Source organism: Canis lupus, chromosome 7 (genome assembly GCF_048164855.1).
Source record: "Canis lupus baileyi chromosome 7, mCanLup2.hap1, whole genome shotgun sequence".
NCBI classification, from domain to species: Eukaryota; Metazoa; Chordata; class Mammalia; order Carnivora; family Canidae; genus Canis; species Canis lupus.
This window is the reverse complement of record NC_132844.1, coordinates 51,237,923-51,252,624: the sequence shown is the minus strand read 5'-3', so window position 1 is coordinate 51,252,624 and position 14,702 is coordinate 51,237,923. Positions and strand designations below refer to the sequence as shown.

General features: G+C 37.6%; 1 protein-coding gene across 4 annotated transcripts in view; it reads left to right on the top strand.

The window, feature by feature from the left end:
* Positions 1-14,702, top strand: part of LRRC1 (leucine rich repeat containing 1) — a 129,736-nt gene that overhangs the window by 29,784 nt on the left and 85,250 nt on the right. The window contains exon 1 of one of the 4 annotated variants that reach the window (XM_072832629.1): positions 3,544-3,686. The exons of 2 other annotated variants lie outside the window; for them this stretch is intronic. Coding sequence is in view for 1 of the 2 variants with exons in the window: in XM_072832628.1 (XP_072688729.1) it covers positions 3,658-3,690 (33 nt within the window). In the remaining variant the exon portion in view is untranslated. Of the gene's footprint in view, positions 1-3,543; positions 3,691-14,702 lie in introns of those variants that run through there. One more of the 4 variants, XM_072832628.1, reaches the window with a different exon arrangement.

Here is a 14,702-nt window from a genome sequence, read left to right as displayed (position 1 = left end):
AAGACTTTAAAAATACCCAACCATTAATTTTCATCCTCTTAGGGACTATATTGCCCCCGCAATGATTGTATGGTTTAACCCTGGCCTTATCTCAGGCAAGATATACTTTTGTGGTTCTAATAGGCAGCCAGGATCGAAACCCAGTAGTCAAAGCCAGTGTTTCCAAAACTTGCTTGATCAAAAGAATTAACTGGGAGCACTGGTTAAACTATCAGATCACCAAGCCCTTCCTCCTGAAGATGGTGCATTAACAAGTCTGAGGTGGGGCCTAGAAATCCATATACTTAACAATTTGCCCAGAAATTCTTAAAATTTGAAGTGTTTGGTGCTCTCCATTCTGACACAAGAGCTGCACCCCCTCCTCCCTGTTTCCTGACTGGAGGTTGGGGGTATGGGGTTGGTGTGGCTTACAGACCATAGATATACTCTAAATATCTTGAATTAGAACTTAGCATTCATTTTCTAGTAAATATTTTAATAAAAAAAACAGACAAAATAGTGTTAGGCCACTTCACTGGACAACTGTGCATTGGATATTTATTGTGTAGTAGAGCTGTGGTAAGTGTTCCAAGAGACACAGTAGTGTGGTTGTTATGGTTTATTACCACAGGGGCTTATTCGTCTAGTGGAGGAGCACAGACAAAATGCTTTGGAGGAACAGTTTTAATTTTGCCTAGGTAATTGGGTAAAGAGGCTTGAGAGAGGTTGTAATGTTATAAAGAGATTAAGATGTTGGTAGTGGAAAAGGGTGTTTGGGACAGTAAAGGCATGATACATGGTAAGTGATTCACTGGGGCTAGAGCATGGGGTGCATAGGTCTGTGGGTGTGGGAGCTGAACTTAGAATGACCACTGGGGCAGTTGTGGGGCAAATGGTAGACAGGACAGGATGCTGGACTCGCAAGCCAGACAGGCTGGGTATGGGTGTGGCTTTATGTGCCATGTTGCCTTTCTAAAGTTCAATTCCCAATGACTGACTGCTCACTGGGTGGTTCTTCTGGTGGCATGACATATAAGGAAGCACTTTATAAGCTGTCAAAAGCTACAAAAATGTTGATAGTATAGAGGATACCCAGGTTAAGAGCTCCCTGAATATGAAATTGAGTTTCTACTTCATTCTGGAACTAGTGGATAGCCGTTGGAAAGCTTTGAGAGGACACGTTTGTACTGGTTGGGGGCGAGTAATGTTCCTATGCATATGGACGTGCATTCTTAGTTTCCACCTGTGACCTACAAATGGCAATTTGGAACATAACCCATTTGAGAGTTGGAAGCTCTCATTTTAAAGGCCAAGGAAAAGAACATGGGTAATCTGTGTCACCTGCTTTCTTCCCTTCCTTTTTCATAATTAGAATCAATGACTGTTAGCACTGGAAGGGAGTTCAGGGATCTAGTTGAGTCCGTTTGCCATCTTGTGCAGGGCCAGAACTAGAGGAGTCCTGCCTCAGGGCAGCATCCTGTGGTGCTGAGCCTGTCTGTCATGGGAGCTGTGGGCTGCCCAGCGGTCTCTGATGTACTCAGCCCTTACTCTAGGTCAGACCTTCCAGCTGTCTGGTCCCCTCCCACTGTGTGTTTCTTTTGTGCCCAGGTCAGACCCACCCTAAGTCTTGATTAGCTAGCTAAGCACTATCTAGGTTACTGAACTTCCCCGAATACAGCTCTTTCATGTAAGTTTCAGTTTACTTTTTTGCTTTATTTTGTTTCTAATGATTTGATGAAACAGTTGTTTTGAATTTACTTGCTGTGTTTGGATAGTAGCTCAAGTACTTGATAGAATGTGGATTACTGGACTTGCTAGCTCATACTTAGGTCTTTTCCTGAGGCTCTTTAAACTTTTGGCCCCAGCCATCTGTTGATTTATGTGTATAATGCCTTTTTGTTTGTGGTCCTTCTCTGCTTTTGAAAATGAAAGAAGTCTTCAAATGTATTGACATTCTTGTTCAGCATTGAGCTCTGTCCTACCTGTATACTCCAGAGGCAACAGGATTTATCATTGGATCTAAAGGTCTTACATTTGAAGAGTCTTACTAACTTGGATATGTAGGAGGGTGTGTTATGTGGCTATGCAAGAGTCATTATAGCTAACATTTATTAAGCATTTCTCACATGCCAGCCAGGCACTGTTCTAAACACTTTACCTGTATTCGCTCATATAATTATCACTACAGATCTGTGAGAAATAGATGCTATTATTACCCCCTTTTACAGATGAGGAAGCCGAGGCATGGACGTGAAGCAACTCATTTGAGATCACACAGACAGCCAGTAGATTAGGGAATTGGAATTATAGACCTTGGATTCCACAGCGCTTTTTTGCCCTACTGTTTATAATAGACAGGTAGACACACCCATGTAAACTGAGTCCAGGTATGTAAACTCTCTGTGCTCCAATTTCATTACTTGTGTGAAATTAAAGTGGTTGCCTGGCTCAGAGTTACAGGATTAAATGAGATTATGTATGCTGAGTCCCTAGACTAGCACCTGGCACATTAGAAGCATTTCCCATTAATTCTAAGTTCACATTAGAAGCATTTTAGAGCTGCTTTTACTAAAAGTAAAGTGTTGGAAAGTTCTTGAAATTAGACTTTTCAAAGTCTACTCTCATAATGTAGCATTTTCTTTTTTCTTTTTTTAATTGAAGTTTGATTTGCCAGCATATAGTATAACCCAGTGCTCATCCTATCATGTGTCCCCCTCAGTGCTCATCACCCAGTCACCCCATTGCTCCTGCCCCCCTCCCCTTCCACTACCCTTTGTTCCTTTCCCAGAGTTAGGAGTCTCCCATGTTTTTTCACCCTCTCTAATTTTTCCCACTCATTTTCTCTCCTTTCCCTTATAATCCTTTTCACTATTTCTTATATTCCCCGTATGACTGAAACCATATGATGATTGTCCTCCAATTGACTTACTTCACTCAGCATAATACCCTCCAGTTCCATCCACATAGAAGCAAATGGTAGGTATTCATCCTTTCTAATGGCTGAGTAATATAATGTAGCATTTAATTTAACTTATTTTATTTTATTTTATTTATTGCATTTTAATTTTAAATTGCTTTAACCTATACATAAGAGATATTCTTTCCTCAAAGAAGTCCTTGATGAGTCATCCCTCAGGATTGCCAGGCTGTGGAGGGTGATTCCAGGGAGAAAAGGAGGCAGTGGTTCCAGGTCAGGGTCAGCCCTCTTTGGTACAGATGATATAGTATAGTGAACCACAACATAGATAAATGAATTCTAGATATCTGGGTTGAAAGCTACACTCAGCTGGGATTAGGAGACTGGAGCAGTAGCACAGAAATTTGGGAACACAGAACTACCTCAGAACATTGCATGCAGCATGGTTCATGCCATTCTGTCTGGACCCTTGGTAGCTGTTGCTTATTTCCTGGAAGTCCAGGAACTGAAGGAATGCTGTTGTCTCTTATACTTTATTTTGGGATTCGTTCATTTCCTTTAGGATTCCCTCATTTCCTTTTTCTTGAATGTTTCTCAAATGTTCTTATTGATCTCATGTCACAAAGAGATTTCTGACTCTGAGAACTCTTGAGGTGATGTACTGAATGAATGAGTTCTTAGTTTGTAGTCTTTATCCCGGAGAACCAGCAGATCAGCAATACAAGCACACTGCCAGAACTTTTTTGAAGATCTTTGTCACAATGAACCATGTCCTTAGACAGATGTTGTGGTTAGTAAGTGGAATGGTTCTTTGTGTGGCCCACAGGCCACCATCCATTATTGCTGTACATTCTTTTTTTTTTTTTTTAATTGAGGTGTATATTCTTATATTAAATGAGTCTTAGGAATGTCAGTTTGGCCTCTTACCTAAGTAAACAGTAAAAATAAACAGTAAAAATAAAATTTAAAGAATGTCAGAAGGAGCAGCTTAAAGATGTGACTCTGAGAGGGCTTTGCCTTTCCTCATCACAAAGAAAGCAGACTTGTTAGACTTTAGCATTTAATCAGATGGAACTGCAGACCATGGGAGTCGAGCAGAATCAGTTGGACACTAATGGTTTCTCTTGTTCCTTAAACAGTAGGGCAATTCAGAAAGTTTTCAAAATTAGGCCTTGTGTTTGTGGTTCTTCATCTGGATTAATATTAGAATTTAATATTTAGTTCATTTTGTGGGGCTAAAATGTGGCAATCAGCATGAGCTGTTTTGTTTTTGCATAACTGTTTGTGAGTTGCTAGGGAGTCTACTCTCATTTTTTTTTTCCATTTCATCTTGCTTTTCACAACTGTTTTGGTCAGCCAGTAGGAAACAGTGTGAATTTAGTGTGTGTGAGAAATTTAAATCAGAGAGGACTTAGTTTGAAGATGCAAGGCTGCTCTCTTAGAGGAGCTATAAATACTTTGAAACATAAACATACCTAGGTGGAGAGACACTCTTCTCCCCAAATTACTAAATCACACAATTTTAATCTTAAAATGTGATTGTGGAAATGCCAAAATGTATGTTGTAGCTCATGTGTATTTAGAATATGTAGAAAATGTTTTAGGACAAGTTAATCCCTTCTGCACTATTAAATTCTGCAGTGATCATTATTATTTTTTTAAAAGATTTTATTTATTTATTCATGATAGACATAGAGGCAGAGACACAGGCAGAGGGAGAAGCAGGCTTCATGCAGGGAGCCCAATGTGGGACTCGATCCCCGGACTCCAGGACCGCGCCCTGGGCCGAAGGCAGGCACTAAACCGCTGAGCCACCCAGGGATCCCCTGCAGTGATCATTATATTTCTAAATGGCTGAAATGTGGTTAGGCCCTAACACTGACTTCTTAGCTTCTGCAGACATCAGGTTGCACATTTAAATTGTTTGAAGTCATGTGAGACTTCAGTAGTTATGTATCTGATACTTGGGTTATTAGTTCTTTTAATGTCTGCTATATTCTGCTTGATGATGAACTCCTGCCTCTTCTGGAAAAGTACCTTGGCAATTCCTTGAAACCAACTCTCCAAACTAAATATAGTAACATTATGACTCCCACTAGAGCAGTTTGTTAGAGACGGGTTCATGGCTGCAATATGCCAAAATGCCATATGTACTCCATGGTTAGTGAGGTCCTTCCCTCCACCCTTGAAGGTCTCTTGATAATGGTTTAAAACAATTTGGTCATCTTGAGCATTACCGGCTATGAGACACACTTCTTCTCTTTCCCCTTTACTTATAATTAGTACACGCTGAAAGTGACATTAAATGTTGCCTTAGAAGGTCATGTGCCATTCTTGAATGATCGTATGCTGGTAACTCAGATTAATTTTTGAAATGCTGTGTCAGTGACTGAATTCTTCCATTTCTTGCTTGCTATCCAGAAAGATCAAACGTTGACTAGGGAGGGTATCCATTTATTGCTTCAGGAAGTGAGAAACATTAACTAATGGGCAGTCTAAGATATTCTGTACTTTCAAGACAAGGGCCCATCTCTTTTCTTAGCTGAGCTTGTTACTTCAGAGGAACTGTTTGTTGATCCAAAGATTGGTGTATTTCCTGGGAAAATTCAGAAACAATATTCCTAACATAATTTCCCTGAAGAATCCATTCTTATGAATGGATTCATAGGAACCTTTCATAGGAATCTGATTCATAGAAATCTTTGATCTTATTGGTGTGGCATGATTGATCATAAAACAGCCTAGTTGACTATTTATTTATTTAAAGACACATTTTTTAAAGAGTTTATTTATTTATTCATGAGAGAGACACACAGAGAAAGAGGCGGAGGGAGCCTGACGCGGGACTTGATCCCGGGTCTCCAGGATCAGGCCCTGGGCCGAAGACAGCGCTAAACCACTGAGCCACCCGGGCTGCCCCCTAGTTGACTTCTTAAAATTTAACCTGAAGGAGCATAACATGTAGTTTATGACAAGAGACATTTATTATCCTTATGTAGCATTTTGTGCCTCGTTTATTGTAATTTTCTCTTTTTCTCCCTTGTAGTTTAATTTACTGGTTTTGTGTCAGCTCCTGGGTGTCCCTTGAGAGTAAGGACTACATCTTGTTTGAGTATCTTTTTCTTCATTTCAAAACTCTGCATAAACTAGGCATAATATATATATGTAATATATATAATATAGCTGATTAACACTATTAGCTTAGATAAATTGTATTGAACCCAAGACAGATGTCCATTAAACACATTTTATTCCATTTGAATCATGTACATATATATTGAGTACAATATATGAAAAATTCAACCTTATTGAGTATCCTGTGCCAAAATATAAGATCACTTTTAATAAACTTACTTGAATATCTCTTTGACTTCTTTTGGAAGAACTTTTTTGGTATGTAAACTGATTTCAGGTTTTGCTTGAAGATAGAGTTGGTTCAAGTTTGAAGGAAAAACAACCCTTCCTTCAGATAAATAGAATCTTTGGCTTTCTGTGGTACAAAGCATCAACACCCAGAGGTTGAATGATCCTGAGTCATTGAGTTTAAGTTTTTTTTTTTTTTTTAATACCAGAAAATTTACCTTTTTTTTTTTTTTTTTTTAAGATTTTATTTATTTATTCATGCGAGTCACAAAGAGAGAAAGAGAGGCAGAGACACAGGCAGAGGGAGAAGCAGGCTCCATGCAAGGGAGCCTGACGTGGGACTCAATTCCGGTCTCCAGGACACTCCCTGGGCTGAAGGCAGGCGCTAAACCGCTGAGCCACCCAGGCTGCCTGAAAATTTACCTTTCAAAAGTAGTTTTTTTCCCCTCAGAAACCAATATTGCACTGTATGTTAACCACCTAAAACTTAAATAAATAAATTTAAAAAAGTTTTTCCCTAAAAGTCCATTATGTATAAGCAAAGTAAGGATTATACTGTGTATACAAATTTAGATTCTTTTTTGAGAACCCTAGAATACATGTATTTATTTGTATTATTAAATACTCATCAGAAACAGGACTTTTACATTTTTTATTGAAGTATAATTTACATACAATATTATATTAGTTTCATATGTATAACATACTGAATTGACAATTCCATGCATTACTTGATACTCACCATAGTAAGCGTAGTCACCATCTGTAACCATACAACATTATTGATTCTATTCCCTGTGCCGTAATTTTCATCCCTGTGGTTTATTTATTTTATAACTGGAAGTTTATATCTTTTAATCCCCTTTATCTCTTTTACTCTGCCCCCCACCTACCTCCCCTCTGGCAATCATCAGTTTGTTCTCTGTATTTAAAAGCCTGATTTTTTTGTTGTTGTAAGTTTTATTTTCTAGATTCCATATGTAAGTAAAATCATATAATATTGTCTTTCTCTTATTTCACTTAGCATTATACCCTCTAGGTCCATCCATGTTGTTGCAGATGACAAGATCTCATTCTTTTTTGTGGCTGAGTAATATTCCTGTGTGTGTGTGTGTATGGGTGTGTGTGCACGCACACGTGCGCATGTGAATGCGACATCTTCTTCATCCATTCATCTACCAATAGACACTCAGGTTGGTTCCATATCTTGGATATTGTAAATAATGCTGCAATAAACAAACATAGGGATACATATATTTTTTCAAATTAGTATTTTCATTTTCCTTGGGTAAATATCCAGTATTAGAATTACTGCATCATATGGTATTTATATTTTTAATTCTTTGTGGAAACTCCATGTGGTTTTCCACAGAAGCTGTGGCAGTTTGCATTCCCACCAGTGTTGCACAAGGGTTCCTTTTTTCCCCACATCCTCACCAACACTTGTTTCTTGTCTTCTTGATATTAGTCATTCTAACTGGTGTGGAGTGATATCTTGTAGTTTTGATTTACATTTTCCTGATTAATGAGTGAACATCTCATGTGACTGTTGGCCGTCTGGATGTCTTTTTTTGGAAAAATGTCGATGCAGGTCCTCTGCCCATTTTTTAAATCAGGTTTTGTTTTGTTTTAGTGTTGAGTTGTATAAGTTCTTTATATATTTTGGATCTATAAAGGTTGGAGGTACAGATGCATCTTTGCAAATGTCTTTTTCCATTTAGTAGGTTGCCTGTTTATTTTGTTGATGATTTCCTTTGCTATGCAGAAGCTTTTTATTTTGATATAGTCCTAATAGAGAAACAAGATTTTTAGTGGCCATGTAATAGTTCAGTGCTTGAATTTATTACCTTGTGTTTAATTCTTCCCCTATAGTGTTTCAGGTTGATATTTTTTTCCTACTTTGTCGTATTCGGCCCTTCTCTGTGCTCAATCCAAGTCTTGACAAGTCTCTATCTGTGCCATTAGCATGTCCTTCCATGTCCTTGGCTTGTCCACTCAGGTTCTCAGTAAAGTAATGCTGTTCTGATTTATGCTGCTTTTAGTATATGTGCTACTGAAGCAAGCACATAATTAATCTTCATTTTAACAAAGGTTTTTCTTTTCTAAATCATTGCTAATACCACTACCAGCCTCACCTATTCTTCTGGTCACAGCACAATAAATAAAATGTTCCTGGTTTCATGATTTTCAAAGTGATTCACTCCTGAGCTATTTTAATTGTTGGTGGTGGGGAGTACCCTTAAGGCATTAATATCTTTGTTAGGGTCCATTAATGGTTATAGCTTGATGATGTATGAAAGCACCTTGACAACATGCAGCTATGTTAACAAATGAGAGAGGATAAAATTATTATTAGTGGAGCCCAGAGACAGGAAAATTGGAAAGGGAAATATTTTAAGCAAAGTAAATGTAAGCATCTTTATTCTAAATGCTGAAGTACAGACAGCAGTGCTCAGTGGGAAACTGATTTGCTTCTCTGAAATTTGATTTACCTATGACCTTTTAGGGCCATGTAAGGACAAGAGCCCACACTTTTTTCTTTCTTGCACAAAGAAGGGGTACCTGTGCTGCTAAATCATGAACCAGTTTTAAAAAATTATATTTTAAAACCGGAGACTTTTTGCCTGTGATCTGTTTCATTTATTTGCCAAATAAATGGGCAAGGAAATATATTTCTTCCTGCTTCAGACTATAGAGGAAGTGGTTAGTTGTATTGAGGAGTTAAATAAACCTTTATCTCCTTTCATGTTTATTACCTCTTACCTGGTCCATGCAATAGTGCATGGATATAAGCTTTCAATTTTGTAAGTCAGTGTTTCAAATTCTTAATTATTTGTGACTTTCTTTTGAATACAGTTCTAAGTTTATCTGAAGATTGTTTAAAAAAAATTGCCAGTTCAATAGACTGAATTTTTTTTTGAATTTTACCAGGACTGTCCTGGTGCTGGGTGATACCTTCCCCCATGCCCCTACACTGGACCAAACCTTTTTTCTTTATATGCTCTTTTGCTATATCATATTATAAACTTGTTTCAGATTTCTGTCTACTGCTTTCCCTGTCTTTGTCAGCCTTCCCCTTGCCTAAGGCTTTATCTGGAATTACCTCGCCCTGCCCATGATCCTCTAAAAGTTGATTCATTTTCTTATCTGTCTAGATTACTTTCCTTTTATGTCTACTCTTTTGGCCTGGATCTAATAGGCAGCAACACTACTTATGTGCTCTTACATGCTGGTTTCATTAGCATGCCCTTTCCTTTCCCTTTCAACTCATTAATCAAGACGAAGTACCGTATTGGCACAGTTTTACTCCTTATCCCTTTTGGAGCCTAAAACTCCCCCTTTCCCTGACTTTATTTTATTTAGCTAATTAGAATATACATTCCCAAATGTTTTTTTTTTTTTCCAGTTAGTTACCTGAGTGTGTTGTTATTCTGTGATTTTCCAAAGTGATCATGTTTTAGAATTTTCCTTAAAGAATGCTATTAACCGGCAGCAGTGTTAGGGAAGCCACTAAATGTGGTGGAAGCCTCAGTTTTCTTATCTGTTAACTAGAGATCAAAAACTGGGATTCAACTACATAAGGTGTTTGGGTGTCCCTCACTTAGTCTTTTATTACCAAAAGGGATTCCTTCTTCATTGGTGTCTGCCAATCCTATCCTTGGTTTGACATCCTTATTGGGATATGACTCATATGCTATATATACAGTTTACCCATTTAAAGTGCATGATCGCGTGGTTGTTAGTATAGAAGTTTAGAATATTCTTGTCATCCCAAGAGAAACCCCATAGCCATTAGCAATCATTTTCCATTTCCTAGGCAACCACTAATCTACTTTCTGTAATTTTATGCATTTTTAACCTCATGCTTATTGTATTGTGTACTAATAGGATTTTCATTTTTCTTAAGGTACACTGAAGGTATTTGGAAACGCAATCCTATAAGTTTTGGAATTAAAAAGAGCCCTTCAATCATTTGATGTTTTTTTTTTTTTAACAAGGGTACAAAGTGATTCACCTAGGGACATTCCCATTGCGTAACAGTTTACCAAAGCGCGCGCGCGCGCGCACACACACACACACAAAAGTCCTGTTAACACTTCTTTCATCAGTAGTTCTCATTTTTGAGTGTTTGCTAAAACTCTTTCAAATTCAGATCTTAGATGTGAAATATGATTATTTGAATTCTCTGCGAATCACAGACAACTGATTCTATCACTATTCTATCACTATTCTGTGAATACTTCCTGGGGATTTCCCTTTACCTATATCTTTCTCACGAATCAAAAATCTTAGCCAAAGTTTGCGCAATAAATTGTTTTATTTTCTGTTTGAATTTTCTTTAGAAAAGTCATTGCTCTGTGATCCAACATAGAATTTTCTAGGATAGTCTATCCAGGTTTTATATATGTTTTTCTGTGGCATAACTGAGGTTCCTACCTACTTTGTAGTAGGCCATTTAATCTACCAGGTTTCTCCCATCCCATGCCTCTTTTCAGTGTGAATTTTGCTGCTGCTTCCATCTACCAGTACAGACTAATTCTCCAACCCCCTGAATGTGGCAAAAATGACAGCATGCACATTTCAGGGCTTAGGCCTCAAAAGTCCTTGCAGCCTCTTCTTTTGCCACTTTTGAATTCTGTTTGGAGAGCTTCATGTAGGGAAACCGCTGTATCATAAGGGAGAGGACAGAGGTTGTGTGGCAAACAGGTGCTTAGCTGACAGCTGGCACTAATTGCCAGACTGTACGAAGAGGGCCAGGGTGGATCTTCCAGCCTTTCTGACCCTTTAGCTGACTCTAACAGTTGCATGAGTGAGCTCAGATGAAAGCAGCAGAGGAACTGCCCTGCCATCCCACAGAATGTGAAAAATTAAAAAAAAAAAATTGTTTTAGAATTTGCGATGATTTGTTATGCAGCCAGAGTTAACTGATACATGTTGGTATCAACATGGTGGCAACATTGAGATGATTAAAGAGTGTAACCCCTGTAAAGTTCTTAGCCTACTGCCAAGCACAGAGAATTCCTTAGTAGATGTTGACTGCTATATCATATTGCTGATAACATTATCCTTACTGATGCTGTTTTTGATCACTATGGTCATTTTATTTCTCCTCGAGGTATAGTGTCATTGCTTTTTGTTATCATTAACTATGATGAGTTAAAGAATTTGATGTTCTTGGTGCTAATTGTCTAGTATTTTCCTTCCTGATTAGTAAGTAGTTTAAAACTTTAGAAACTATTCTTATTGTGAAATAAAATACATAGCAAAATGCATAGGGTATAAATGTACAGTTTATAACAAATTATAGAATGAATACTTGTAACTACCACTCAGGTTAAGATATTTAACATTGCTTGAATCTTAAAAAAACAAACAAACAAAAAGGGACACCTGGGTGGCTCAGCGGTTGAGCATCTGTCTTTTGCTCTGGGTGTGATCCCAGGGTTCTGGGATCAAGTCCTGCATCAGGCTTCCTGTGAGGAGCCTGCTTCTCCCTCTGCCTGCATCTCTGCCTCTCTGTCTCCCATGAATAAATAAAATCTTAAAACAAACAAATAAACATTGCTTGGACTCCAGAAGTCCATCTCATACCCTTCCTGATCATAGTCTTCTCCCTTACACCTACAGGTGGCCACTAACCCAATTTCATAGGAATCACTTCTTTGCTTTTCTTTATAGTTTTTACCACCTCTGTGTACATCTCTAAACAAAATAGTTCAGTTTTGGTGATTTTTCAAGTGGAATAATATAGTATGCTTTCTTTTGTGAAAGTTTCATTTGCTTAATATTATTTCTAAGATTCCTTCCTATAATGACTAATAGTAAGCTTTTATTTTGATTGCTATGTAGAATAAGGTATATTCCCTCTCTGTTAGATCTACTGATGGATATTTGAGTTATTTATAGTTTTGGGCAATTACAAATAATTTTGCCAAGCACATTCTTTTATGTATTCTGGAATAATGTGAGAATTTTTTTAAGAATAAGTTATATTAAATAAAAGAATAAGTTATATACCAAGGAATAACATTTCTGGGTAATAAAGTTACAGTAACTTTTTAAAAATCTCACAGAAAAGAACACTGCTGGATGACACAAATGATAAACAGTTGACCGTTGAACAACATGGGTGTCACCCCTCATCCCCAAGGACAGTCAGAAATCTGTATATAACTTTTGCCTCCCTCAAAACTTGACTAATAGCCTACTCTTGACCAGAAGACTTACATATGACATAAACAATAGATTGATATGTATTTTGGATGCTAATATGTATTATATACTATATTCTTAGAATAAAGTAAACTAGAGAAAAGTAAATGTTATTAAGAAAATCATAAGGGAGAGAAAATACATTTATCGTGCCATACTGTATTTATTGAAAAAAATGCAGTTCAAACCTGTGTTTTTCAAGGGTCATCTGTACTGATGTAACAATTGTTCATCCTACCTCAACATTAGAACCATTGGTTTACCATATCTTTATCAAGGAGGTTGGCCAAAAAGAGAGTTTAGGTCAAAGGGTACAGGAGTTAGGAATGTGTTGAGAGTTAACATAGAATGAAAAGGGTCACCATTTAGTTGAAGTATTAGAATGCCTAGGAAAGGAAATTGTGAGTCAATTTGGTGTCATTCTAGATGGAGTCCAACAGTTTTTCAGGAGTTTAATAACATTCGTTATGCTATTGTCTTCCAGATGAATCTAGAACAATGGTTTATGTTTACTCTAAGGAGGAGAAGTTTGGGCAATGGAGATCCTTGGCCATGTAGTAATTAAAAAGAACATAATTCTTTTAAGACTAAGATCTCCTATGTCCCTTTCTTTTTTCTTAAATTTTTTATTTAATTCAATTTAGTTAACATATAGTATATTATTAGTTTCGGGGGTAAAATTTAGTGATTCACATGGTTGCATATAGCATCCAGTACTCATTACATCAAGTGCCCTCCTTCATGCTCATCATGCAATGACCCCGTCTCCCCACCCACCTCCCCTCCAGTTTGTTTACGAGAGTTGAGTCTCTTATGGTTTGCCTTCTGTTTTTATCCTTCCCTTTAAAATTTTTTTTAAAATGTTTCCTTCTCTTCCCCTATGTTCATCTGTTTTGCTTCTTAAATTCCACATAGGAATGAAATCATATGGTATTTGTCTTTTTATGACTCACTTATTTTGCTTAGCATAGTACCCTCTAGTTCCATCCACGTCATTGCAAATGGCAAGATTTCATTCTTTTTGATTGAGGACTATTCCATTGTGTATATATGTATGTATGTATGTGTAGATACACACACACACACACCCCCCACATCTTCTTTATCTAGTCGTCTATTGATGGACATCTGGGCTTTTTCCACATTTTGGCTATTTGGACATTGCTGCTATAGACATTGGGGTGCATGTGACCCTGGGAATCACTGTGTTTGGATCTTCTGGGTAAATACTTGGAAGTACAATTTGCTGGGCTGTAGGGTAGCTCTATTTTTAACTTTTGAGGAACCTCCAAACTGTTTTCCAGAATGGCTGCACCAGTTTGCATTCCCACCAACAGTGTAAGAAGGTTCCTTTTTCTTCTCATCCTTGCCAACATCCTTTGTTTCTTGAGTTGGTAATGTAACTATTCTGATAGGTGTGAGGTGGTATCTCATTGTGGTTTTGATTTGTATTTCCCTGAGGCCAAATGATGTTGAGCATTTTTTCATGTGTCTGTTGGCTATTTGTATGTCTTCTTTGGAGAAATATCTGTTCATGTTTTCTGCCCATTTCTTGACTGGATTTTTTGTTTTTTGGGTGTTGAGTTTGACAAGTTCTTTATAGATTTTGGAAATTAACCCTTTATCTGATATGTCATTTGTGACTATCTTCTCCCATGCTGTAGATTGCATTTTAGTTTTGTTGATTATTTCTTTTGCTGTGCAAAAGCTTTTTATCCTGATGAAGTCCCAATTGCGCATTTTTGCCTTTGTTTCCCTAGGCTTTGGAGACGTGTCTAGCAAGACACTGCTGTGGCTGAGGTCACAGAGGTTGCTGTCTGTGTTCTCCTCTGGGATTTCGATGGATTCCTGTCTCACATTTAGGACTTTCATCCATTATGAGTTTATTTTTGTGTATAGTGTAAGAAAGTGGTCCAGTTACATTCTTTCCAATTTTGCCAACACCATTTGTTGAAGAGACTTTTTTCCATTGGATATTCTTTCCTGCTTTGTCAAAGATTAGTTGACCATATAGTTAAGAGTCCCTTTCTGGGCTCTTTATTCTGTTCCATTGATCTATGTGTCTGTTTTGTGCCAGTACCATTTGAATGGCACCCTACAAACTTTAGGATTGTTTGTTCCAGCTCTGTTGAAAATACCGATGGCATTTTGAAAGGGGTTGCATTCAATGTGTAGATTGCTTTGGGTAGCGTAGACATTTTAACATTTGTTCTTCCAGTCCATGAGCATG